The 27,700-nt window shown below is 37.9% G+C and overlaps 3 protein-coding genes across 6 annotated transcripts; 2 read left to right on the top strand and 1 right to left on the bottom strand.

The window, feature by feature from the left end:
• The first annotated feature begins 3,620 nt into the window (after positions 1-3,620).
• LOC109011933 lies at positions 3,621-13,220 on the top strand. The gene is made up of 3 exons (XM_018993339.2): positions 3,621-4,384; positions 12,438-12,555; positions 12,671-13,220. Exons 1-3 carry the CDS (start codon positions 3,702-3,704, stop codon positions 12,887-12,889), a joined length of 1,020 nt encoding a protein of 339 aa, XP_018848884.1. The 5' UTR covers positions 3,621-3,701; the 3' UTR covers positions 12,890-13,220.
• Positions 13,221-15,572: 2,352 nt separating this feature from the next.
• Positions 15,573-20,356, top strand: LOC109011946 (BES1/BZR1 homolog protein 4-like). Of its 2 annotated transcripts, none has more exons than XM_018993360.2 (3): positions 15,573-16,430; positions 18,995-19,752; positions 19,838-20,356. In XM_018993360.2, exons 1-3 carry the CDS (start codon positions 16,215-16,217, stop codon positions 19,839-19,841), a joined length of 978 nt encoding a protein of 325 aa, XP_018848905.1. In that variant the 5' UTR covers positions 15,573-16,214; the 3' UTR covers positions 19,842-20,356. The 2 variants fall into 2 exon arrangements, with proteins under 2 accessions (XP_018848905.1, XP_035543361.1); XM_035687468.1 differs by lacking the exon at positions 15,573-16,430 and adding an exon at positions 16,449-17,006.
• A 1,058-nt stretch (positions 20,357-21,414) lies between these two features.
• On the bottom strand, positions 21,415-26,280 carry LOC109011959. 3 transcript variants are annotated; one of them, XM_035687625.1, is made up of 6 exons: positions 26,204-26,278; positions 25,906-26,133; positions 24,860-25,774; positions 24,060-24,332; positions 22,610-22,805; positions 21,415-21,865 (listed from the first exon to the last, which is right to left on the bottom strand). In XM_035687625.1, exons 2-6 carry the CDS (start codon positions 25,972-25,974, stop codon positions 21,681-21,683), a joined length of 1,638 nt encoding a protein of 545 aa, XP_035543518.1. In that variant the 5' UTR covers positions 25,975-26,133; positions 26,204-26,278; the 3' UTR covers positions 21,415-21,680. The 3 variants fall into 3 exon arrangements, with proteins under 3 accessions (XP_035543518.1, XP_035543517.1, XP_035543519.1); XM_035687624.1 differs by having other exon boundaries at positions 25,906-26,280; XM_035687626.1 differs by having other exon boundaries at positions 24,132-24,332; positions 25,906-26,277.
• Positions 26,281-27,700: the final 1,420 nt, after the last annotated feature.

The following is a 27,700-nucleotide window of genomic DNA, read 5'->3' on the forward strand; positions in this document are numbered from 1 at the left end:
TCCATAGCCAAGATGCAGTACCTCATTTTTTACTCACCCATAGCCAAGTGTAAAATATAGCCGTTGAAAAAATATAGCAGTTAAAAAATATAACCGTTGAAAAAATTCAAATTACAATTAGAATTAAAATAAATGAAAAGTTCAAAATTAATATTTTAATAGAATAGTGAAAGATTTGTTGAGCTTGTTATTTGATGTTGTTGAAAAGTAACTAGCTAAATTTGTAAAAGTAGATTTCTTAGTCAAATTCTGGCTAAAGTTTGTTGAGTCCACTACTAGTGCTCTAAGTCTATGCTTCACGCATGAACTTCCTCCTTGTTTGGATTATTTCACGTGAGAATCTCGCTGCGTAAACTCCACTCCAAATGAGAATCAATATCTTTTGGAATTTTGAGTATCTTGTAATTCGGTAACGAATAATAAAATAATTTTAGTTATTTTATTAAATATTTTTAAAATATATTATAAATTAAAAAAAAGTAATGTAATTTTTTAATATTATTCTTATTTTTGAAATTTTAAAAGATTGTATTTATTTTTCTATTTTATTTTGAAATTTGTAAAAATTATAATTATTATGTGAAAATTTTGATTATTTGAAATTAAAAAAATATTTTATATTTGAATGATATTTGGGAAGGAAATTATGATAAGTTTTGATAATTTCTCATCTTATTTCATTTACCAAATGTACCCTAAGGTCTTGACTGTTGAGATGAGAAGACAAATTTATGAATAGTAGTGAAATAACTTGAATTAAAATATTTTATGAGATTTTGATAAATCTGAGAACAAAATTAAATAAAATATTATAAAATTCAAATCTTGTTATAATATAATTTTTGTTTTAGAATTTGAAAAAATTAAATTATTTTTCGTATTTTGTTTGAAAGTTTGATAAAATTATAATGATTAGATAACAAATTAAAAATTTTTAAATTAAAAAATATTTATATTTAAGTGATATTTAGATATTGAGAATCTCATCCAACCTAAATCTTACCACTTAATTAAGAATTACTTTAGCTATTGCCTTGTATTGCAAAAATTGTTTTTCAATATGTATTAATTTCCTCGTAATTCTATTCATAAATATCACTCAATTATACAATACAAAGACTTTTTATATTTCAAATTTTTTATTTAATTATTACTTAATAATTACTCAATACATATGGCTTCGTTTGGAATCAAAAATCCTCTTAACTCATCTCAACTCATCATTACAACTTTTTCAAATCCCAATACAAAATATAATAAACAATTCAACTTTTTCAAATCTCAAAATAATAATAATAATAAAAAATAATATTCTAACAATATTTTATTATCTCAACTCAACTCAACTCAACTCACTTCAACATCCAAACGCAACCTAAGTCTTCAACTTTATAGATCTACTTTCATAAACGCCAATACAAATCTTGTTTTTTTTTTTTTAAATATATTTATTCAGATTTTTTTCTCCCTTTCTTCAAATCCTAATGTAAATTTCTCGTACAGTATCATTCGGAAAAAATTAAGCTTTATAGAAAAAAAAAAAAAATTTTATGAGTCTATCCCACATTTTTTTTTTTTTTAATCCTCTATCCCACTGTTTTCAATCAAACTACAAGAGATATGTATATCTCAGAAATTATATAAATTATTGTTGCAAAGTTTTGATTTTGTTTGTGTTTTTCAAATGGAAGACTTTTCAACGTAGCCACCCTGATAATTGCGCGACTCGTATTTTTGATGACGTGCCCCTATGCCTCGCATACAATGCCGGCTATACTTTTCTCCATCACAGCTATACTCGTTAATTGAAAAATAAAAAATTTATAATTTTTTTTTTTATCATTATCACATCATCTTATAATTTAATATTAAATTATACGTTCATAAATAAAATATAATAAATAATTTATAATTATTTAAAAACACATCATAAAATGATAAAATAATAATAAAAATTAACACGATGAACAATAGTACTCGTTAAAAAATTATTCAAATTTAAATTATATGAAACTTGAGCAATACTGTAAAATGTATTTCCCCTTAAACTTGCATTCATATTAATCGAATTGTTAATGGGCCTTTATATGGACAAGTCAAAAATTGATGAGTCATTTGTCAATATATATTTTATGTCATTTTTTACTTGTATTATAATTAGACCATACCTTTTTGTGAGGAATTTCGAAGAAAGAGTATTTTTATAAGTCGTAAGTCGGTACCTCTAGTTTTATTGATTACTTTCACTTTTGATGAATAATATCATCTACAAAATAAATTATGTTTAGAGATTACTGATATTTGAAATTAAAATTTTCATGAAAAAATTGAGTGGCAAAAGTCTCAGTTTGGGTGATATGTTTCATCTAGGTCTAAGGTTCGAATCATATTGATGGAATATAGGTAGAACAAGAGAATATGATGCAAAAGCTCAAATAAACGGCCATGGTGCCTCTTTACCTTGATGGAAACAATTTATCACCAATAAGGAATAACTTCCCCTTTTAGATCATGTATATCAAGTTGGTAGCATGGCAACAAGTCATATTTCAAAACTGAAATTTCAATAACAATACATTTACCAAGACCTAAGAAGCAAGAGAAAACATATACAAAGTTTCAAAGTTGAAATTTCAATAATAATACGTTTACTAAGGCCTGAGAAGCAAGAGAAAACATATACAGAGTTTCAAAGCTGAAATTTCAATAATAATACGTTTACCAAGACCTAAGGAGTTTCAAAGTTGAAATTTCAATAATAATACGTTTACCAAGGCCTAAGAAGCAAGAGAAAACATATACAGAGTTTTAAAGCTGAAATTTCAATAATAATACGTTTACCAAGACCTAAGAAGCAAGAGAAAACATATACAAAGTTTCAAAATTGAAATTTCAATAATAATACGTTTACCAAGGCCTAAGAAGCAAGAGAAAACATATACAGAGTTTCAAAGCTGAAATTTCAATAATAATACGTTTACCAAGACCTAAGAAGCAAAAGAAAACATATACAAAGTTAGTTTCTAAAATGGACCTTAATAACGCCATCACCGCAAGCAAATCTCATATTGTCCTTTGAGGCATTATTGATGTTCAATTTCATCTCACTAAAAGAGAGAAACGTCCATAGGATGAGCAATCATTATTTTACTTTCATTGTAATTTTTGAGAAAAAATACTTTAATTACAAAGAGATTATACAAAAATAATTTTTCAAACTAACGCGATTTAATGTGGTTTATCAGATTGTAAATTTATTTTTATTGTAAAATAGATATAACAAATCATACGAAGTCACGCTAGTTTGTAAAATTCATTTTGTATAATTTATTTATAACTATAACATTCTTACTTTTTAGATGTGCTGGAAAGTTAAGACAGGAAGTATTTTGCAAGAAGATCTACTTCTAAATGAATTGTTATAACAATGTCTGAAAACATGTTTTTTAAAATTTACATAAATTATATCTATTCCCTTGAATAAAAATCATGATTTCGTACACGTTGCTACGTGAAGCATATGCTAAAAGTTTATTGGGCTAAGACTGAACCTGAAGCGGCCCAGAAGGCCTCAACGATTGCCCAACCCGGCTTAAAATGGAATTCCTCTTAAACCTCTCAGTTCCTCCCCATGGCTTCCTCTTTAACCGCCACCCCATTGCACTAAATCCCCAATACGCTCAATTTTCAAACATACCAACATGCCCTTGGCCATGTCTCTCTTCAAAACCCTTATTTCCCACCACTTCCAGACCCTCTACAAGCCCCAAAACCGTCTTCGCTGTTCTCAAGTAATCAATTCATTCTCATACAAATCTCTATCACGTTCCTCACTATTTTACAGTTCCATAACATATTCACCCCGACTCGAAGACGGGATTGAACCAGCAGAAGTTAATGATCAGAAAGAAAACAAGAAACCATTGGATGTGATGTTCAAAGAAGCCGTGAGTGAGAGATTGTGCGAAAATGCTGAAAGCAGCGAGAGTGGAAGTGAAGAAGAAAACAAGGAGCTGAAGGGCAGATTGAGGGAATTGGAGAGAGAGGTGAGAAGGCTGAAAGCAAAATCTAGTTGTAAAGACGATTTGAAAAAGAAGGAATCGAAGAAAAGTAAGCGCAAGAGTTTGTATGCAGTGTTTACGAATCAAGAGAGTTGTATTGAAAGGCACGCGGAGAGGATAAGTGAAGAGCCGGAGGTTTATAAAGAGCTTTCACCGGATATGGAAGTGTTTGTGAATCATTTGTACAAGGAAGGGTACTTTAACAACGCGAATTTTATGCGAGGGAATAAGTTGGAATTTGGTTGTTTTGAGAGTAGGTATGGCCGGGGATTTTTAAAGTTTGCTGCTGAGAAGTTTGGCAAGGACAACCAGGAAATTGCAAAGTAAGAAAGTTTTCTTTTATACGTTTTACTGGCTCTAACTGTTTATGTAAGTTTCCTTTGATATTGGTTTGAAAATTGATCCATATGATTATTCGAATACAACGAAAATTAAGAAGAATGTGAGGTTTTCGTGCATTTTGGTTGTTGTATTTTATATAGAGAGCTCTTCTCAATTAATCTTCTGATGTTTTTAGCTTAACATGATCGTGTTTTCAATATCTTTGCGTGTGGGTTGTGTAATATATGTTGATAAGTAAAAATAAATTTACTAGAAATGCAAGAAACGTAATCCAAGTATACAGTTAGTAAACTAGAGAAAAATAAAATAGAAACATCGAGAAGGGAATTACAAGATATCCACTCGAAAATTGACTTAGGAAAACAAAGTTATAGAGCCGAACTCTTCTTCCCACAATAATTGAAACTTCTGATAAACTCATCTTTTTTTTTTTTATAAGTAAAATAAGTATATATTCATCCAAACAAGTGTCAATTACAAACATAAGTTTTAATGCTCCCGTCCTAATTAGGTGGGAGCATTAGAAACTAAAAACTCATGAAATTCCATGCCATTAAAGTCCACAGCATTAGCCCAAGTACATAGGGTCCTAAAAAATAACATTTTTAGCTCTGCTATTGATCTCTATTTGTCTTCAAAAATCCTCTCATTGCGCTCCTGCCACAAGCATCACATAATACAGTTAGGAATCATCTTCCAAACCGCTTTAATCTGTCTCACTCGAATTGAGGTCCAACAAGCCAAAGCATCCATCACAGTTTTTGGCATAACCCACGCTAGATCTATTCTGTTAAACACCGCATCCCAAATAGTCCTGGCTACCTCGCAATGTAAAAGTAAATGATCCACCGATTCACCCCCTCTTTTATACATACAACACCAGTCTGTTATAATTATGATTATTTTTTTCAGATTATCCGTAGTAAGAATCTTTCCAGAGTCGCTGTCCACACAAAGAAAGAAGTTTTTAGAGGAGCCTTATTGCGCCAAAGCTTTCTCCATGGAAATTGTCTGTCAGGAACTTGTGTGAGTACCTTGTAAAAGGAGCTAACAGTGAAGACCCATTTCCTTGTTGGACTCCACCACAAATCATCTGTATGCTGGGTATTTGGGCGACAAGAGTACAAAAGACTATAAAAATCTACAAAACTTCCCATCTCCCAGTCATGTGCTGTCCGAATGAAATTGATATTCCATTGGATGTTTCTACCTACAACTTCTATAACCTCCGCCACCATGGCATCTTTAGCATTTGCAATCATGAAAAGTGTAGGAAACATGTATTGTAGAGTACTGTTGGTACACCAAACATCCTTCCAAAATCTGATCTTTGAACCTGTACCCAATTGTAATCTTGTATGTTGATGGAAAACCATCCATCCTCTTCTAATGTGTTTCCATAGTCCCTTACCAGCGGCCCCTCGAACATCTCTAGTACACCAACCTCCCTCAAGACCACCGTATTTGTTCTCAATCACAATCTTCCATAAGGCATCCGGTTCCTTGATATACCGCCACAACCATTTGCCAAGTAGTGCCCGATTGAACATCTTCAAATTTCTAATACCCAAACCACCATTGGAGATAGGACGACACACAATTTTCCACTTGACTAAATGGAATTTGAACTCTTCACCTAGACCCCCCCACAGAAAGTCTCTTTGTATCTTCTCAAGACGTCCCGCTACACTAGCCGGGATAGGGAATAAGGATAAGAAGTAAGTGTGTAGATTAGAAAGCGTACTTTTAATAAGCGTAATCCGGCCCCCTTTTGACAAATACATTCTCTTCCAACCTGCCAATCTTCTCTCTACTTTTTCAATCACAGTATCCCAAATAGAAAGCGCCCTCAAGGCTATACCCAATGGTAATCCCAAATAGTTCATAGGGAGAGACCCTATCTTACAACCCAGTGTACCAGCCAACACCCTCAAATTTTGAACTTCTCCAATAGGCACTAACTCATATTTATCATAATTCATTTTTAAACCAGACACTGCTTCAAAACAAAGCAGCAATGCCTTCACGGCCCTCAATTGATCTAACTCGGCATCACACATAATAAGCGTATCATCTGCAAACAGTAAATGTGAGATGATAGTGGTACCCCTACTCGGCGATCCAATCTGAAAACCACTCATATAACCATTAGTCACTAAGGCTGAAATCATCCTGCTTAGTGCCTCCATAACAATAACAAAAAGTAATGGAGATAATGGATCCCCTTGTCTCAAGCCACGAGAGCTCGGGAAGAAACCCTTTGGACTGCCGTTGATTAACACAGGGAATCTTACCGTGGAAATATACCATCTGATCCATGGCCTCCATTTTTCTCCAAATCCACACCTACCCAATAGATATAGAAGAAAATCCCAATTAACATGATCATATGTCTTCTCCATATCTAACTTGCACATAAGCCCTGGGCTATCAGCCTTCACACGACTGTCCAGACATTCATTAGCAATTAGAGCCGCATCAAGTATTTGTCTACCCTTCACAAAGGCATTTTGGGGCTTAGTAACGATCTGTCCCAAGACCCCACTCAGACGGTTAGCGAGTACTTTAGCAATGATCTTGTACGTACCATTCACTAGACTAATAGGCCGAAAATCGGAAATCTCAGAAGCCCCTACCTTTTTAGGGATTAAAGCAAAGAAAGTGGTGTTGAGGCTTTTCTCAAATTTACCTACCGAGAAAAGCTCCTAAAACACCTTCATGAGATCCCCCTTTATCACCTCTCAACATTCTTGATAAAAACCCATGGAGAAACCATCAGGGCCGGGGGCCTTGTCTTTTGCCATTTTCTTTACTACATTATAGACCTCTTCCTCTTCGAAAGCCCTTTTCATCCTTGCGACTTCCTCCAACTCTATAGTACCAAAAACCAATCCATTCAAAGTAGGCCTCCACCCCACCTGTTCAGTAAGAAGCTCACCAAAGAAATTTACCACGTGGTCTTTTATTGTCTCTTCTTCTCTACACTCGACCCCCTCAATTTTCAGCATCTCAATGGTATTATTTCTTCTATGAGAATTTGCAATTTTATGGAAGAATTTTGTGCTCCGATCCCCTTACTTTAGCCAAAGGGCTCTTGATTTCTGGCGCCACGACATTTCTTCTTGTAGAATTATTCTCTCAAGATCTGTAGCCAGCATAGTTTTATGTACTTGTTCCTCCTCAGTAAGTGGTCTCCCTTCTTGTAGTCTTTCTAACTCCTGTATTTCCTCCCACTTGGTATTTTTATTATCTTCTACATTGCCGAAAGTATGTTGGTTCCACACCTTTAGGTCTCTTTATAACACTTTCAATTTACTTGCAAAAATGTAGCTAGGTGTACCTTCGAGATGATACGAACTCCACTATTGTTTGACCCTATCCACGAAACCTTCAGACTTCAACCACATATTCTCAAACTTAAAATACTTTTTACCACTACGAATACCTCCACAATCAAGCAAAATTGGCCAATGATCTGAAGCTAGGCGTACCAAACGTGTTTGCCAGATATCAGGAAAATGACTTTCCAGCTCAGGTGAGATTAAGAAACGATCCAAACGGGACCAAGTCTGATTATTTGACCAAGTTGCTACACCTCCAACAAGTGGAAGGTCGATCAAATTCAAGTAAAAAATACACTCAGAGAACTCCAAACTTGCTGGTCTCAATCTTCTATTTCCAGAACATTCACTTCGAAAACGAACCACATTGAAATCCCCTCCAATGCACCAAGGGAGCTCCCACCAACTATACACCCCTACAAGCTCATCCCACAACATGCTTCTGTCTGAATCTTGATTAGGCCCATACACGCCTGCAAATGCCCACGAAAAACCATCTGATACACATTTAAATGCGCAAGCTATCAAATATCTCCCTATATATTCCTCCACTTTCTCCACTACTCTCTTGTCCCACATCACCACAATTCCTCCCGATGTTCCTGAAGAGGCCAAATAAACCCAGTCTACATATATGTTGCTCCATAAACTCCTCACAATCTTCCTGCTGATCATTTTCAGTTTTGTCTCCTGTAGGCACACAATGTCCGCTTTCCACTCACGAATTAAATGTCTAATCCGAAGACGTTTTTCTACCACATTGAGGCCCTGAACATTCCAAGAAACAATCTTAGGCTTCATTGGGAAACAGTCAGCCCCTTCCCTTTTGCCCTATTCCTACTAAAACCACATTCTGAATTCATCGACCACATCAATCTTTTCAAGTCCCGGCTTTTCTTCGATTCCCCCTTCTTATTTTGACGGTGTCCAGCTTCCATAGCAGTTAACAAAGCTATGAAGCTATGAACTGCTCCTCATATCCATCACAAGCTATCCCTACCACATTTTGAATTTCCTTTGCTTTGTGTATTACCCAATCTGAGACTTGATCTGGAAAATAATAGTTCAATGGGATTGGATTCCCCACTTTATTATCCTGAAAACCACCTCCGACCGAAAGCTCATCAAAACCGCAAGCCTCAGGGATGAAAAGTTCATCCTCCACGGAGTGCATCAAATCATCCGAATCATTCTCCTCCTCATCCACCTCAAACTCCTCCCAATGTCTCACAGATAGGTCCACCGGAGTCGAGAACACCCCATCTCCCTTTATCGGCGGTTTCTGTCCCACGTTTGGCGGAGAAAAACGATCCTTGAAACCCACCAGCGCCTGTTGCGCGCAGAACACCGGCGTCACCTCATCGGCGACATCCTCTGCCACCGTCGGCACCGTCTGTGTTATCGTCGGCTGACCCAGCGCTGTCGGTTGGCTGTTCGGCACAAACCCGAGGCTGCTCAGCTCGGGTGGAAGTTGGCTAGGGCTCGCTTCCGACAAAACGGGTTGCTCTGACCAGAGTCCTATAAGTTTCCTGGGCTGGGTCGGCCCAGGCCCATCAAGCTGCTGTCCAGAAGGCCTAGAAGGCCCTGCCCCATCAGCCCGAGATGAGAATACGGGCGGGCTTCTAAGATTGATTTTGGGCCACGACGGCCCACTCTTCTTTCTCCACACAGCCCAGCCCTTTCCTTTTTTTATTTTCTGCTGGGCCTTGTTCTGAGTGTAACCCGGCCCATAGTCCATGACTTTCTCTTTCCCTTTTAAAACCCCCGTGTCCTCCATAGCCTTAAATGACCCGGCATACTTCACTATTACAGCCACACCCCTCTGCAGTGAACGTAGCTGTCCCTGCATTTCCGTCAATCTCCTTCTGACTTCTCACGTCTCCTGACACAAAGCATGGCTCGACACACAATTTGGATGTAGCGTTCCTTCCCGCTGCCATGGCCGTTGTCCTCTACCTGTAGCTCTCGCACCATCTTCACGCAGGTTCACACCGCCATCGCGCAAATTCGCACCACCATCACGCTGGTTAATATTTGCAGACAAAGCCTCCTTATACGACCAATCTTTATTTCTCAGTGCCCCATTACCGAGACTCCGCCACCCTCCTCCATGCACACAACCCCTTTTTGAGCCATCCATTCCTTTCTCTCTCAGCATCTCCCTCATCTTCCTCCATCCCCCTCCGTTTTCACCCTCAGGAATACATATAACATTTCTCCTCCCTCCCTGATTATACTCTGATATTTCAATAAATCTCCCTCTCCTATTATACATCGTTGTGCAATAATACTGCAGAATCCATTCCGTGTTGCCGAATAAACCTCCTTCTTCCCCTTGCTTAAGCACTCCTCCAGTACCTTCACAAGCCACTGGATTGAAGAGTACCCCAGCTCCACCGAGTGCTCTGTTTTCCATTTTCTCTCTGTTACTCGCACACCACCCTCTCCAAGTTTTGACAAGATAAAACATTTGGATTCAATCACCACTTCAACATATTGACCCATCATAATCTTGAAACTTACAGTAATCACTTCAGTATTCTTGCGCCATTAACGAATTCCATCATGCCAATAACCGATGCCCAAAGCAACAACGTTTGGGAGAAATAATCTCCAATCCCTCCCAATGAGCGTTCTCTATCTTCAAAACAGCGACTGTTCCTCTCAAGCCAAATACACCACATAAGGCATAGGGGAGCCATATTCCAAATGGCAGCAATTTGGTGATTACCCTGAATTCCTCTCCAACAAGCTAGAAGATCTACCACCCTCCTAGGCATCACCCAGGCAATATTAATCCTTGTTGGCGGTGTTTTGGAAGTGTTGAATGGCTATAGAAGCCTGTAGGTTTCAATCATGAAGTCAAGGTGCTTCCGACTTTGAAATGTGAAAGATATTTGGTGGTGGGTTAAATGATTCCAAAAAAAACCTTTGTCATGATAAGCTCTTCAAAGTTACTAGTGCACAAACTGAGAGTCTTTGAATCCCTTTCAATGGGGTGAATCTTGGAATTTCCTGCTCTTCCTTAATACCTATGTTTTATAGATGAATCCCTCTCATTTTCACTGCACGATGCTAGATTTTCGACTCTAATCTCCATTGGATGTGTTTCTTATCAAACAAATAGAGTTTCACCCGTGTACTTGGGCTTTTGCCTATTCCTATGATCAATAAAATCTTATTTACTTATATAAAAAAAACAAGTAGAGCTTCTAAAAATAACATCGTGCTGTCAAACTTCTCTACAATTGCCAATAGCTAGAGCTGATGGCAAGTGGTATTCATGTAGGTCTGCTAAACTACACCTCTGAGAATATAGGGGGCCTAGGACAGTTAGCAGTGTACTTCAATTATGCCTTTCATGCTAAACCCCTAGGGGTTGGCTTAAGTGGTAAAGGCCTTAGGCTTGGGGGTATGCTCCCCCAGGTCTAAGGTTCAAATCCCCTTGGGTGCAAACAATCTCTAGGGGTCATCGGAATTTTCCCCTTGAATTACCCGAGATGCACTTGCTGGAAACTCCTTGTCAAGGGCCTGTGCACCCCCGGGATTAGTCGGGATGCTGTTCCTTGACACCCGGTGCCAATAAAAAAAAACATTATGCCTTTCATGCTCTTGTTAATCATTATTAATATTTATCTTACTTATCATAGAGGAAAAAAAGTTTATTTCTGCTCTTGGGAGAGTGTGAGAGAGAGAGAGAGAGTTTCTGGGAACATATATAGAAGTCTTTCTGGGACTAAAGCTCAGTTGATCTCATTTGTACTCGGATTCTAAGGGCTTTTAAGGAGTATCCTATATTTTATCCATTGGGATTGGAGTCAAGTTCTTCTTTAAACTATTCCATTCAAATCTTTGGATGGACCATTGTCTCTGGGTGGAGAAGTTAGGTCACGTTTAATTATTGTTGGATACCCACAACTTATATTGATTTTGGACTGGCAGGATCATTAATCCAGGGTCCATTGTCCTTCCTGTTTGCACAGATGCAACCGGCATTTAGTAAAAGCAGTATATGGAAAAGTTACAATTTCTTGCAAGTTTACTGAGTTTTCAATTGAAAGAGAGAATGTAGGTCTGCTAAACTGCACCTTTGTAATAGCCACTTGTTTTCTTTGAGGGGGTATGATCATCTCTTAATTTGGTGCGCAAGAGCTTCAGGACTAAATAGACTGACATTTATATGAATATTTTTCAGATATATTCTTCAATAGGTTATCTTTTCCTAAAGAATTGTTATTTGGAACTAAAAATGGAGGCTTTGGATCTTTAGTGGACCCAAGTCACAAGAACCTGATCACAACAGTGCCATAATACTGTTGCATTATGAATCATGCTGAATTAATTATAATGTAAATCATACACAATGTTGTTTGACATAGTTAGTTTGCAGCAATCTTCATGTTGTTTGACCCGGAGATTGTGATTATGAATTGAATTGGAAAAATAAAAGATAAACTCCAAATAGTCCAACCTACGTGTTCCTAACCAAGTAGATCACACATCAAAACTGGACCATATCTTCGAATTACTTTGATATTTGTTTTTCTAAGAGCTTTTTGCTGGCGGCATCAGCACCTTTTCTCGTATCTACCCAAAGTGATGTGATATCTATATCCGATACAGTTTATTCAAGTTTATACGGATGGCAATCAAGTCTGGCATATTGATAAACTTGGATTTTGTATTCATACAGATGGTTGTCAGGCAGTGACTTGAAAAAGGTTGCCCTCTTTGGTTGCCCTTCCCTTGCAAGAAAGAATATTTTTGCTGCTAAAAGACTCAGAAAGGTTTTTGAAATTCAAGAAAACACAGTAAGCCAATTGCCCATTACTTTTTACAGCCTCTCATTAACATGTTGTTCACCTCGGGATTCAAGGTAAAGATTATAATGTTGCTTTTATTTTAATATTTTCTGCTTGCACTCAGGTTTGCACCAAATGCATCCTAAAGCAATCGTGCAAGTTTGCGAATCAAAGTGTGTGGAAAGGTGACACCAAGAATTTAAATTTGGCTGTTGTTATGAGGGTTATCACCTTGTATGCTTTGGAGGCGGTGCCCCCAGAGCTGGCAGTGCCCAATGAAATAAAGGCTTCTGTCAGTAAATTGCTGAAGGAGGTTTTGAAGCTAAGTCAGAGTACCTCATGAAAGCATACTGGCGTTCTTTCAGGACCTGGATGTTGTTCCAGGTAACAGCCCCTTGATGCTAGAGAAGTTTTTTAGTAAAATCAGGCTATTAATGTTATGTTTTATATCAAACGGTTGTTATTTTGTGCTTGAAGATTGCAAATAGAACTAGAATTTGTTACGGTTAAATTAGAATTAGGATTAGGCAGAAGTTAAAATTAGGATTATAGATTTCTCCTCCTCAATTACTTGGTCCTGCATCACCCCTTCAAAATCACATTGCCATTGCCTTGCTCCTTTTCTGTTTTCTCTCAAGTTAAAATCAGATTCAACGTGGGGCTATTGACTTTAATCTCTTTATTTGCTTTAGCTAAACGGTTTCTTTAATACCTAATTTGCTAATTATGTATGTGGATATAGTAGAAGAGAAAGAATGGTATGAAAATGGCAAGGCAGATTAGGCTGCTACTTAACTTAACCAATTTTATATCTTTTTTTGTGCCATCTTGTTTCATAGTCCTTTTCTTTTGTTTCTCAACACAAATGATTTGGTGGACCGTAAAATTACTGTTTTCGGATCCTATCTATACCTTGAAAAGTTTCTGCATATCGGATTGCATGTGACCCCACCATATACCAACCCATGCGGTCCCCCACCCCCACCAAATTATCATCACGGAAAATATCAGGATCAGCATTCTTGTTTAGCATTAAGCCGGAGTAATTTGGTCTACCAAAATGGCTTATGTTTTGTGTGAAAAATTTTTCTTATCAGCTATTATTCACTACCTCACACTCAATTTTTTATAAAAAATACCTACACATCTTATGAAAAAATTATAAATATAAAATATGAGAGTGAATAGTGACTAATGCATAATAAATCTTGATATTAGGTGGCTTCATTTTTATATTTTATTTTTTCTCGTTTTTTTTTAGATAAAGTGTAAGGGTGCGGCTATTCTGCCGCCCCAACTTGACCGCTGGGCATACCGCCCAGCGTAAAAACTTTTTTTTTTTTTTTTTATATTTTTTTAACATATTTAAATATATTTAAAAAATAAAAAAAATTATCAATATATTTAAAATTACTTTCTTAATCATTAAATAAATAAAAAAATTCACTAGCGGTGGAATAGAGGAGTCAAACAAAATGTGCATACTAATGTTTTCCAAAGTGTAAAGATCTGAATTACCAGATACTTAAGACACCAATTGACCAAAAATATAAGCAGTAAAAAAAAAAAAAGGGCTGTGTCTAAGATTGTTCCGTGGGACCCATTAGGTCATGCCACGGTTACGGTCACGTGAAAGCGCCGGTAGCACTTACCCACAACTTGCCCACGCGCACAATTTGACACAGTCGCGTCCATCCATCCTTTACACGTGCGCCATACTCTGACACGTACAACGTTTCCTTCCCCTCATTGGACAGAAGCAGATGTAAGTTGTAACCGAGCACCGAGTTCCTGCCACGTGTCGTGAAAGAGTTCTGTTAGGTCAGAAGAAAGAGACGGTTATCGGAACGAGGCAGGGAGTCGGTGGCCCGACTCGGTCTGACTCCGTTAACATGTGGGTTTGTTTTGTCCCTTCGTTGTAAACTTGTAATGCCAAGTTTGCCCCTGTAGGCAATAATTAATTTCCGTGGTTACATTTTGTTTTTGTTTTTTTTTTCCCGGTTTTTAACCTTGGACCCATTTTAGCATGTTGAAAGGCTACATATTACAGTGTGCTCAAAGAGAAACTATTAATAATTGCCACATTTATCCATCATATCTGTTTCATAAATTGCATTTTTAATAAGAAAATATATGTCGTCGTTAAGGCAATTACATTCTAAAAATCTCTTATATGGTTATACTTTAAACTCATTTTGGAAAAGTGCCCACAACTTTAAAATCATTCAAATCCCGTCAATGGTTTTGTATGCACCAACATTTGTTTTTTTATTGTTTAGTTTGCAAAAAGTGTCACACTCACAAAAAGATCATATAAAAACAAACTTATAAATTAAATTAATTTAATGTGATGCATTAGATTGTGAAATTATTTTTATTATAAAGTATATCTAATATATCACATCAAGTTACGTCAATTTAAGAATTTAATTTTATGAGATTTTTGTATTAGCTAAAACATTTCTCTTTGCTTGCTAATGAATTTCAAAATATTATTATTGCACATTTTACGTAAAATCTCATGTATTTAGTTGCATAGATGCAAGTTACAAAATCATACTATAATATTCGTTGTTTGTTGTTATTAATCACATTATTGTCAATGTAATAGAAAATAAATGACAAAAAAAGCAATATGTTTGTAATGATCCGAATTATATTTTTAATATCAATAGTTTTCGTTTTAAACCATGATTGCTAATTTTGCTTCATTGCCTATTACATTTTCAGGAGTAATTCTATTATGTTAGTTAAAGATATCTCTCTTTTTGAGCAAGTTTTTATAGGTTATGTGACAAAAAAAAAACAATAAATTCTTGGCCAAAATTTTATAATTAATTAATAATTGTAGATTTTTATTGTCAACCGTATGAATTTTCCAACAACAATAAAATAAAGAATAAAAGAACGCATGTGTTAATTAGAAATAAAAACTACTCATTAGTGGCAAAATTAGTAAATTGAATGAAGATTATGGCCAGTTGAGACCAGTCAACGTATTTAGCCCACCATGAGTCCATGACAGCATCGACACCCCCCAACCCCTCCCCCGCTTTTCTCTTTTCATTTTTACACACAAGTCATCGCAATATTTTCATATGTTGTTTATTTTGTTCCGGGTTTCGAACCGCTTCCAATTCCGCCAGCTGTTATCCGGCTGCTCTGCCCTTCGACCGAGCCGATTCCCGGTCTTAACCCAAGCAGCTCCGACGCCTTCTCACTCAGATCCGATCGGATCAATGAACCAAAGCCTAAAACCGAAAGAAATGAAACAACTAGTCTCCGTCTTTGATTCTTGCTCTCAGAGCTAGCTCCCAGCTGAAAATTCATTCCAAATCGTTGCCTTTCCCCCCAGATTCTTCATTTCTCCACTCGCTTCACGCTGATTCATCAGCTCGGAGCTTAAAATCGGTTTTCCTCGATTAATTCTCTCTGTTCATTCCATCCCAGGACCCAAACGGTGTGGTCGCGATGGGTATTTCGAGCTGAGAGGTGAAAGGTCAAAGTTCGTTCTGCTTTTTCAAGCCAGAAACGAAAAGCGGTTACACGTTCTGCTTCTTCAAGCGGGCTTCCTTGATCTGTTCGGGAAGCAGTTACACTGATAATTGCTTCTGAGCTTAATAGCTCTTGGGTTTTCACGTTCATTGTTAAAGCAGAGAGAGGGAGGGATGACGTCGGGGAGTCGGCAGCCGACGTGGAAGGAGAGGGAGAACAACAAGAGGAGGGAGAGGCGGCGGAGAGCTATAGCGGCGAAGATCTTCTCCGGGCTGAGAATGTATGGCAACTACAAGCTCCCTAAACACTGCGATAACAACGAGGTTCTCAAGGCCCTCTGCAACGAAGCCGGTTGGACCGTCGAACCCGACGGCACCACCTACCGTAAGGTAATTTTTTTTTTCCTTATTTGTGTTAACATGCACTGCCATCGGTCAACCGATATTGGGATGAGAAAATATTGATTCGTTGGGTTCCTGCTACTGTGCGCCGCATCTGTGGCTCATGTAGCAATAGACTTTAGTATACCAGGCGTGTCGCCTAGCCTTGCCGGGCTGTGGTATTAACAGACACGAAACCGTCCGAACGGAGCCCGTGTCTCGTGTTTTTTTTTTTTTTTTTTTTGGGTAATACGCGCTTTAATCCTCGAGCGCACTTTAGCAAAGATAGCGGCCATAGTGGGTTTTACTAAACTGCGCTTGTGTCAGTGACCCACTTTACCGGTGAGACTGACACGGTCAGTGGCGCATGTTAGCAGTAGGCGGGGTAGTATTTCTTTTCTCTCTCTTTTTTTCTTTGTAATCACTTTTCCGCGTGAAGCACCATAGATTCTCTCCGTTTCTTTAGTCTTTTGATGACTATATTCTCAGATTCTGGAACTGCATAGATCTCGAGGAGACGAATATGCCATTTTGGTTTCATGGTATTTTTTTTTCGAGTGGTTTTCAGAAGTGGACCCTTTTGCAGTATGTACTCAGTATTCTACCTTGGACTTGCTTTTCCCCTGGACTTCCCGTGATAGTTTCTGTTTTTGTAGTTTTAATGTTTTATAGCAGTTTCATTTACTTAAGATCATTTCTTATTGTTTAATCAATAAAGCCCCCCGTATTGAAGTTCGGAATTAATTTATTCTTGGTGCGGGAAGTTATTCTGGTTTTCATGATATTTACTTTATTTCCGTCCCGGGGGGTGTTCGGGGTGCTTGACAGTGAGAATTCCACCAACCTTTTTTATCTTAAACATTGGCAGTACAATTTTTTTTTATCCTAAGCATTGGTAGAACTGAAAGTAGACCCATAATAAATATTTAAATGCTGTCCATGAGCAACGTATACCCCAACATTAAATTATAGAGTTAGCATGCTATCTAGCTATTTCCGAATTGTAGCAAGTTTTTGAGACAGGAAAACTATAGAGAATCCTAATCCGTAATGGTGTTCTGTTTGGGTATGAATGCCCATTTGGCTCGTGCTAGAACAGGTTTGGTAACTGGCTTAATCTCTGGGATTGTTTGCGCTTTTGGTTTAATTTATTCAGTCCGTTCATAATCCAAAATGTCCTCCTCACACTCCTTTCAGATATGAAATATGCAAAATACTAGTGCATAAGAATTACAAATTAAATTGAACTTGTCAGCCCACTTCTTCAGTAAAAAAGTGAGTGTAGCTTAGGGAAGGATGATGGAATTATTTATAAATGACGTTAGGGGACTAGCATGTCGCCAAATTGTCTTCAATTTCTTGTTTGACTGCTGCACCTTCATAAAGTACGACAACAGCTGGCATATGCTTTCTTAATTCTTATTATTTTGATGAGGTTGTTACCTGCTGGGAATGTAGCTCTGTTCCTGCAAATGAGATCGTAACTTGAATCAGGCACACTTTGAGGGAGGGAGAGACTTTACAATCATATGACCTGTTTTGGCAGCCGCTTGAATACTGAGCAATTGGCAGTGATTATTGGCTACTTGCTGTCCGTTTATTTTAGACCTCTTTTATGTAATTCTTATGGCAGTATTGATCACTTGTAGAGACCTTTTTGGGTTTTTATATCAACACAAAATTGGAAATAGGACGATCTTGAGCTGATCTGGTACTTTTCTAGTTATCAATAACCACTGTTGTGATTAAATCTTAGTATGACAGATTAACGGTACCACATGGATTAGAATGACCTGTTTTGCTGACTTAGCCTGACAAGTTAAGTGGGGCTGAGGAAATAGTTGTACTGAGACTGTACTTTTGTGACTCTCGTTCATATATTATAAATCAGAATATTTAGAATAGCTATTAAGGAGGAAGGAGATATCCATAGTTTTTTTTATTCGTTGTAACAGATTTCCAGTGGCTTGAATGGCCATGATTTTCTTGTATCGTCGCTGGATACTCCCACTTAGGTATCCCTCTTTTATATGTCCCATGTACTTGGGCTATGCCTATTTATATCATCAACAAAATCCTTGTTTACTGATCTGGAAAACAAGAAGAAGAGGTATCCATAGTTAGAGTACTGACTCGGATGTAAATGCATGGTAGTTTACAAGAGCAGATGAGATGAGAAGCTTGATATTGGAAATTGGGATTCTTTGCAATACTAAGTGTGTGGTAATTGGCACATAATATAGTGAGTTGGCCAATTGGATATGTTGAAGATACAAAAGAATGAAAGGTCATACGCTTTAGAAGACGTGGATAGAATTAGTGCGGAGAGCCCGAAATATGATATGCCGAGTCCATTGGAATTGGACATTACAAATGGTGGAATAGGGATTAGTCATGGGACATGCAACAGGAGTTTTATTACTTGGTAATGGTGTATGAGTCATATCATTATAAGATTTACATTGTGGTTATTTTTGTCGTTACTTGGTGTGAAATGCCAATCAAATTTGTGGGTTTATCCATCAGCTATTTTTTATGCCTTACTGCCACCAATCATTTTCAAATACATTTAGGGATGCAAGCCTGTTGATCGCATGGAAGTTATTGGTGGATCTGCAGCCGCAAGCCCATGCTCATCTTATCAACCAAGTCCCTGTGCTTCATACAACCCAAGCCCAGGCTCCTCTTCTTTCCCAAGCCCAGCCTCCTCCTCCTATGCCGCTAATCCGAATGCTGATGGCAGTTCGCTGATCCCATGGCTCAAAAATCTCTCATCTTCATCATCTTCAGCCTCCTCTTCCAAGTTCCCCCATCTCTACATCCATAGCGGTTCAATTAGTGCTCCTGTCACCCCTCCATTGAGCTCCCCAACTGCTCGTACACCACGATTCAAAAGTGATTGGGACGACCAGTCTGCCCGTCCAGGCTGGGGTGGGCAGCATTACTCCTTCCTTCCATCTTCTACTCCGCCAAGCCCTGGACGTCAAATTGTTCCTGATCCGGAATGGTTTGCTGGAATTCGAATGCCTCTGGGTGGGCCAACCTCTCCAACATTCAGCCTTGTCTCTTCAAACCCATTTGGCTTCAAGGAAGATGCTTTAGCTGGTGGTGGATCTCGCATGTGGACTCCGGGACAAAGTGGGACATGCTCGCCTGCCGTAGCAGCCAGCTTTGACCACACTGCTGACATTCCCATGTCTGAAGTGATTTCAGATGAGTTTGCATTCGGAAGCAACACAACAGGGCTAGTGAAGCCATGGGAAGGAGAGAGGATTCATGAAGAATGTGGGTCAGATGATCTAGAGCTCACTCTGGGGAGCTCAAAGACCAGGTGTGTTGATGTGAACATGTGATAATGTAGATCAATTGGATCATTTGGATTGCTCTTTACTTTCTTGAGCCATGTTATATTGCAGGTAAATGATTGCACAAGTGAAACAATCAGTGGTTGCTTTGTATAAACTCTGATCTATTGAATGATCTATTGAAGGAGGAGAAAAAAACAAGATCGAGGTGAACACAAGCAGTAGGTCTTTTTTTTACTTTTTCTTTCCTTGCTTCTCAGATTTATTGGTTTGTAAGTTATATATAGGCAGTTCTTCAAGTGTGGGAGTGCTTTTACAACACTTTGACGTGGAGGTTCTCTGTTTCAACTAATTCTATTGAAAGGACTGATATACATGTATGGATGAGCTGCCATTAATTTGGTTTGCCATTGGAAGCAATGCTCAATGACTAAACACCTCTTACTTTTGACTCAATGGCCAAACCTGTTGTGAAAATTTAGATAGAAAAGACTGTTATATTGTCATTTACATTCTTTGACATTATAATGTACTCTGCATGCACTGGCAGACCTTTATGTGAAAATTTGGATAGAGAAGACTTCTATCTTGTCCTTTTATATATTCTTTGACATTATGATGTGCTCTGCATGCTATCCAGTCCACTTGCTTTTCAGTCTATTATTTCAGTCCATCTTTATTTGTTACTTTTTTATCGGTGAGATATGCTTAGTTGCTATTCTGGTCAATAAAATTTCAGTAAAGAAGGAAACATTTTTTGGGCAAAGAAAATAGATGTGGGCCAAGCCACACCATTCCTGGTAACGGCCACAGGGTTGTTAATTATTATCACTTTTGAGTGCCCATTTTACATTCTTTTGACCAATGCCTTAAGATGTGTGCAAATCGGCAAGAGCGTAGGACCACTCGCCCTTCCGTTTTGTGGTTTCAAAGTTTCAACCTGTAATTTCTAAACCTGGCCTCCAACTGGGTTTTAGAGCCTAGACCTCTTTTAGAAGTTGGCTCAACGATCATTTCAACTATTTGTAAAAATTATAATGAAAGATGTATGACTTTGCCAATTGGTCTCTATAAAGCCAAAAAGCTGAAAATGGTTAAGAGCCTTTAGGCTTTATCTTGTGTTTGTACCCCCCGCATTTCCTTTCCATATTTCCCTTTTGTTTGGACCCAACAATGCTTTGTATTTTTCAGCTTTTACCATGTGTTTTAGCTTTGGCGGATTTATACCTCAGATTATTTCTTAACGAGTGCTTGGCTGCACAAGACGTTAGCAAAACTTGTGCCCATGGAGTCGCTTAAATACTTGGCCGTCATTGTGCTTTCATGGAGGTTTCTTCTGTTCCAAATAAACTAGACAGACATCGCCAATCTTTTCTTTTCACCCGACTCTTTGGTTCTGTATTTCACTCATAATTTATCCCCAGCAAAGAGGCATGTGGTGCTAAAACTGTAAATGCAACAACAGAGCCATGAAGGCATTGCCGACGACTGTTAGAGCAATGCCAAAGAACATCTCATCGTCTCAATACCCTCCTATTCATCCTTTATGTCCACTTGACATGCTTAAAAAGCTTTAATAGAAGATTTTTAATTTTTTTAAATGTAACGGGAGAGATACGAATCTAGTTGTAGCCGAGTAAGTGGATAAAAAAAAATTAAAAAAAAAAAAGAAAAAGAAAAAGTGGAGGTATTGACATAATTGACAGAGTTCCATAAAGACCTTAGAAATTATGTACAGGCAGTGCTTTCCTGCGTGTTCAACACATTGTACCTGATTTGGTGGTTTAATCACACTTTCCACATTTCTTTTAGCTGTACAACAATTGGGAACCAATAGCTTCATGTGCATCAAATAATAATTTATGAAAATGGGAGGGTGATAAGAATCTAGCTATACATGGTCTGAGCCTCCCTAGTTACATCAGGAGGAAATAGTGAACCCAAAAGTAGAGGATTACCTTTCGAACTTCTCAAATAGATTGGAAAGTGCTTGATAAAGAACAGCAGCAGCAGGAGGTGTAGGCAATGACCCAAGAAGTATATCTTCTGCACTGATGGATGGGTTACCATAAAATCTAGAGTTTTCTTGCGATCGGGTCGTGACTATACTACCTTCAAGTGAGCACCCAATAAATGCACCTGTAAAGTCAGATCCATGAACTCGTCAGTCCATGCATGAATGAGTACAGAAGCTACAGCTAATCCAGGCTGTGTATTTCTCATTTGATGCCCCTCAAAACCCTCATCTGCACAGCCTAGATTAGCTGCAGCTTCCAGAACATCCCAAATGAAGGGTAGATTTTTTTTTTGATAACAGTGGGTGTCCGAGCCAGCTTGCGTGCACCTCAACTAATCTCACGGAGCCCTAAAGTTAACGACCGGGTAAAACTCTAATGGCCCTAAGAGGACTCAAACTGGTGACCATTGGGAAGCAAATCCAAGGCCGGACCAGCTAAGCTACCCTGCATGGTTACAAATGAAGAGTAGATTCCACTTATTATTTGGAAGTTTATTCGCAAAAATGGACATATCAAACTCTTTGTTACAAGCCAAAAGCTAAAATGTATGCTACATGCATAAGAACTACCACCCCACCCAAGGGAAACCATTAAACCATCAGGGGACCAACAACATGGGTGACAATATTGCTCCAAATTCTTTGCAAAATCTTCAAATGTAGATGGCACCTCAATAAAAACCATAATGCAGCTTAAATTAACTTATCGAATTTTTTCTTTCAGTTTTTTAATTTAAGGAGGTGCCAGCAAGATTTTCTGTGCATCCCTGTTGACTGGAATCCATTGATGATCACATTGTCATTTTATCTTAAAAGGAAGGAGAACCGGTAAAAGCTTGTACTGATAAATAAATAAAAAAAATCACCTTTACTACAGCTATATGTATAGCAAGCAGCATATCCACCGTCACCAGCACGTACATCAGCTTCAGCAGCCCGTCCAATGCTGCCTGCGGCTGCACTCAGACCTGCTCCAACTGAGAAATGCACATTCCCACTAAATGTTTGGACAGCACTTTTATTTCTCAATACAATGATGAAATCCGTCACTTCTCCTCCAGCCTGTTTGATATTGAAACAGAAAACTAAGTTTCATGAAATGGAATCCAGTAGAGGCAAAGACAGGTTAGATGCATGTGTACATGAAGTGCAGAGAGAGGGATACAGAGAGAACTCCAGAGAACTCCAGTAACCAGCCCCCTCTGTCTCTGTCTCTCTCTTTCTCTCTGCCCAATATTTGACACAAATGATTTTAAGAAATATTTAAAACTTCATGCAAAAGCACTAATGGAAGACTAAACTCTCACATCCACAACTTGAAGAGCAAGAAGCCAAAGTTCAACAAATTTTGATATGGGCACTCCAAAGAAGTCAGCATGATAATAACATAAGAAAAGAAGTCTTAACACAGTACTATACCACATTACAGGTGCCAAAGCCTTCATAAATGATAATTTTTCTCAGCACATGGAAAAGCTCTACATGTAGCCTAAAGACTCCTAAATGCCAGCACAAGAAAAAAGGAACTGAAGCACGATGTAACCCATAAACTATACATTTAGATACGTTTAGACGAGGAGAAAACATTAACACCTCCAAGATACCAATCCCCCGAGATCATAAAGCAGTCAGATTTGTTTACCAAGATCAAACAGAAGAGGGTAGCGTAGAAAGGATCAGCCCTTAACTACTTGCCAACACCTTCAGGAATTATCCTACAAACAGAACTGTCAAAAAAGGATTAAAACCAAAGGGTGGGGAGTATGTGATAGGCACAGACTCCCACTTGTCTAACACCAGATTCCCAAAGGTCGCATTAACACTATTCTCGAACGTTACACATACATATCCTAAATGAGGCCTTACTAACATGAGGATCTTGGGCCGTTTTCATTCAAGGAAACAATGCTTTGACTTCCTCCGCTTCTAAGATCAGTATCCTATACCAGCCCTTGAGGCTTCTATTATGAATAAAGGTGGGTCGGTTGTTGGCCATCAATGGCAGTCAAACTGATGGGGGTTAGAGGGTCTATTGACTCCCTGAACTGACAATGTCTTTAGACCCCTAACTGAGCCAACACTGATGAATGGCACTTAGTTGGCTGTCAACCTCTCGGTGAATTTGGGCTGGTGCCATTTTTTTTTGGGCTGTGACAGGCTAATTGAGAGGCTGTTCTGTGTCGTGACAAACTTTGAGAGGCCATCTATGACATGAGGGGTGCTGACTGTGCTCACACAAATCACCCCTCTTGAAATATTTGCGTTCTCTGAATAGGTTTTGCATACTTGTCTTATATGTCAATAATAATGACTTACATTGTTTATCAAGCAGATCCCAAAAAATACTAGGAGCTTAGCAGTCAAACTTGATGGATAGAGCATTTCTACCTGAGCTCCCCAACCGACACCCCAGGAAGAAATGGCAGATGGTGGAGACCAAGATCCATCTTCCCTACGAGCAATAACTAGCCCAGTTCCAATGTTGTAGGTCACCACTATACCAACCTTCGCAACAGTAAGGATTGCTAGGCCTCTTGCTTGCTTCCAAATAGCATCCGGTATGGACTTTTCAGGCGTCAGAGTGCCAACCTGAGCAACGCCATTTTAGTAAGTTATTTTTTTTCAATAGTGTGGATGGATGCTGTTCAAGTAAGTCATGAACCATGCAATGATGCTAGAACTTAAAAACTCAATTAGCATTCTATAGAAAATGTTTGATGACGTAATCAATAGGCTTCTCTTTATTACTTATGTATTAAAAAAAGGGCGATCATGCATAGAGGTAATGATCAACACAATGAACCGAGGTCATTTGAACTTTGAAATCCTCAAGGTCTGCAAAACCTATTCAGAGAATAAAGGTAAGGACATGGGTCGAATACCTCTAAAAAAACAAAAACATATACATGCATAGAGCTACAGAAGTTGTAAAAAATAATTACTAAAATGAAATATTAACCGTTTGAAATCGTAGTGTTGGGACTTGGGAGCTCCCTAAAAAATCTTTTTTTTTTTTAGTTTTTATTTCTGTTTCCGTGTGCTGTTGAATGATTGCCTCGAGTTTAAAGCATCAATCTATCGGAATCAAGGACATTACACAAGGAACTAAGTTCTACCTTGTTATAACCCTCAATGGTGTTTGTGGCCTTATAAATCTCATATTCCATAGATTGGCCCCATGGAAAATTTAGCCATGATCTCAAAGTACTGAGGTCTGTCAGATCATGGGTTGGCAACTGAGCAGCCCGACTTATTCGGTCAATCAAGTATGATTGGACAGACTCAAGCCGCACAAAGCATACATCGCACACTCGTTCTGGATTCCCAGTACGGAACTTTGTGGGCAACAAGCACCTTCCTTTAGAGCACGAGTTACAGAATATCCCTCCACAAAAACGACAGTGGTGCCTGGAGCGCATGATAGGATGAAACCGCACATTACATAGCATGCAGGAAGAGGCAGAGCTGTCAGCCAGCCACTGTGGAGGCTCTGCTTCAAGAATTTCCTTCATGTTACCAAAATTAGCCTCTGTTAGAGTTTGAGCCATCTCTTTCCAAGCTTGCTCAAGCATATGCTCCGACGGCCGAGAAGTCTTACATCCATGGACACCACCTGAAGCAATGGCAAAAAATCTCCCTCGAGCCACAGCTAACATCTCAGTAACCACATCCCACATGGTTAGCTCCTTATCTGCTCCATCAAACCGATTCCATCCCAGTTCCTCGTCAGGGATATATTCCCCATTAATGCATGAACCTCCATTCCATTCTTCATGCTCACTGTCAGAAATGCGAGGAGCAGAGACAGGTATCCAAGTCCCAGTTTCTTCAGAAAGCGGTGTGTCATAATAAAAAAACTTACCCTGTTTCTTATGGACAGCACCTGAAACATCTTGCACATCATTTTGGCCACCGGCCCCTTTAGGCGCTTCGCTTCCACAATTTCCCAGCCGTGTTCTTTCTTCTTGTTCAAAAGCACCCGTTCGTATCAAATTGCTCTTTTCTCTGCATTCCTCGACTTCCTTGGAAACCTAATTGCCAGCATCCAGGAAACTCCGATCAATTTGTCAATCAGTGGTATCATAAATTAATTTCAAAAGGGAAAAGAAAAGGTTATATATCAAGGTATGAGAAAGAAAGAAACCAAGAGAGAATGGGTTACCAGCCGAGAAAAAACTTTGGGTTGGCAATCTTCAAGTTCGATCTTAGGGTATTGGACGTAACCCTCCATTGGCGACGATCGCTTCCCCAGAGAGAGAGAGAGAGTACAGGCGCAGGCTATTCTGATCCGTTTTGTTAATGTTCTTAGGATGAAGTGGCAACAACGACACTTGTTGATACCAGACCTCGCAAACCCGCTGTCGAATTGCTCAAGCAGCTGGCATTCTACCTGCGTTTTTCTTGGTGAAAAAGTACATTAGTTAAAAACCAAAAGGAAAATACCCAGAAAAAGAGACCACCTCTTGTCAATATCTGTGCATCCGCAAATACACAACTCGTCCATTCCACCTCTAATAATCTGCTGACCTCTGAATCTAACTCACGACCGATCACATCTTCGAGTGGGTCAAAATTGTTTGGTTTACGTTATTTCTCATCATCTCAATTTTTATTATTTTTATTTTATTTTATAATATAATATTAATATATTTTAATTATAAATTTATCATTTAATATCACATTATAAAATAATAATAAAACGTAAAATAAATAAATAATAATAAATTTCTACTTATGTTATACTGTATGTAGCTAATACATTCGCAATAGTTTTACAAATTATAAGTTTAATATACTTGTATTTTCCAAGCTTATTGTAAGAAAAATCTTCCTCCACTAAAAATAGTTAGAATAGGCTCGCTGAATTGTGTTGCTGTGGGAGGCTTGTTCAACCGCGTTGTTATGGTGAGAAGCGTACTAGACCGCACATGTATTGAAGGCGCGCGTGTACCATGTCTTCCATGGCTAGGGATGTAAATCGTGGGAGGTGATGATTTTCGGTCCATTATTTTTCTTAGTCGAACCGGACCAAACACCTATACAGATTAGTCTATTCAGTTTAGTCTAATTATTTTATTATTTTATTTCATTTTTTTAAAATAAATTAATAAAAAAATTATTAAAATTACAATTAAATAAGTTATTAATGTGAATTATGTAACTAATTCATTAGAAAAAATATTTAACTATAATTATATTTATAATGGTAATAGTTATTACTTACTAATTTGGACTTTATTCTTTAGTATGCATAGTTATTAATAATGTCATACATTTTATATATGATTAATGAATATTAAATAATTTCATTGTTCATAGATTATTCTTACTTGCTTGCAACTTAGGTATTTAAAAAAAATTACCTAATTACTTTAATTGAATGTAAATAGTAGAGTATGTATGAATGTATGATATATTAATTATTTACATATAATGACATAAATTATCACATGATTTATGATTTATTATTAATTGATAGCATATATTATTTTATATTTTTAATGGTCAATGATAATAAAGTAAATGAAAATTACACCATTAACTTATATAATTACTATGTAAAATAATGAATTAAATTATTACAAATATTTTAAAAATATATATAGGGGTTTGATCCAGTCCAGTCCGATCTAATCCAAAATTTATAGACCTTGAAATCGGACTGAATTTCTTCGGTCTACAATTTGTGGGACTAAGATCGACCGGTTTCAACTTTGGTCCAAACTGAACTATTCAGTTCGGTTGGTTTTTCTAGTCCGAACCGAACTCCTTACACCCATAGCCATGGCAAGAGGCATGCTCGACTGCCTGGCTGCATGTGCGTATGCTATTCTCACTTGGCGGAAGTTTTGTTTGACCAGCTTGTTGTTGTGGCAGGAGACATCTTCTTTACATTCAGCATTTTCTCTTATCATTTGAGTAGTCTCATTTCTTACATGCAACCTTTTTATCTTGTC

This window comes from Juglans regia, chromosome 2 (genome assembly GCF_001411555.2).
Source record: "Juglans regia cultivar Chandler chromosome 2, Walnut 2.0, whole genome shotgun sequence".
NCBI classification, from domain to species: Eukaryota; Viridiplantae; Streptophyta; class Magnoliopsida; order Fagales; family Juglandaceae; genus Juglans; species Juglans regia.

Excerpts from the sequence above, each read along its gene's own strand:
- LOC109011933 (XM_018993339.2), top strand. The coding sequence starts at position 3,702 with ATGCCCTTGGCCATGTCTCTCTTCAAAACCCTTATTTCCCACCACTTC. Across the intron at positions 4,385-12,437 it reads GACAACCAGGAAATTGCAAA|ATGGTTGTCAGGCAGTGACT; the intron begins GTAAGAAAGTTT and ends GTATTCATACAG. Across the intron at positions 12,556-12,670 it reads TTGAAATTCAAGAAAACACA|GTTTGCACCAAATGCATCCT; the intron begins GTAAGCCAATTG and ends GCTTGCACTCAG.
- LOC109011946 (XM_018993360.2), top strand. The coding sequence starts at position 16,215 with ATGACGTCGGGGAGTCGGCAGCCGACGTGGAAGGAGAGGGAGAACAAC. Across the intron at positions 16,431-18,994 it reads ACGGCACCACCTACCGTAAG|GGATGCAAGCCTGTTGATCG; the intron begins GTAATTTTTTTT and ends AAATACATTTAG.
- LOC109011959 (XM_035687624.1), bottom strand. The coding sequence starts at position 25,974 with ATGGAGGGTTACGTCCAATACCCTAAGATCGAACTTGAAGATTGCCAA. Across the intron at positions 25,775-25,905 it reads CCAAAGTTTTTTCTCGGCTG|GTTTCCAAGGAAGTCGAGGA; the intron begins GTAACCCATTCT and ends GCTGGCAATTAG. Across the intron at positions 21,866-22,609 it reads TACATATAGCTGTAGTAAAG|GTGCATTTATTGGGTGCTCA; the intron begins GTGATTTTTTTT and ends CTGACTTTACAG.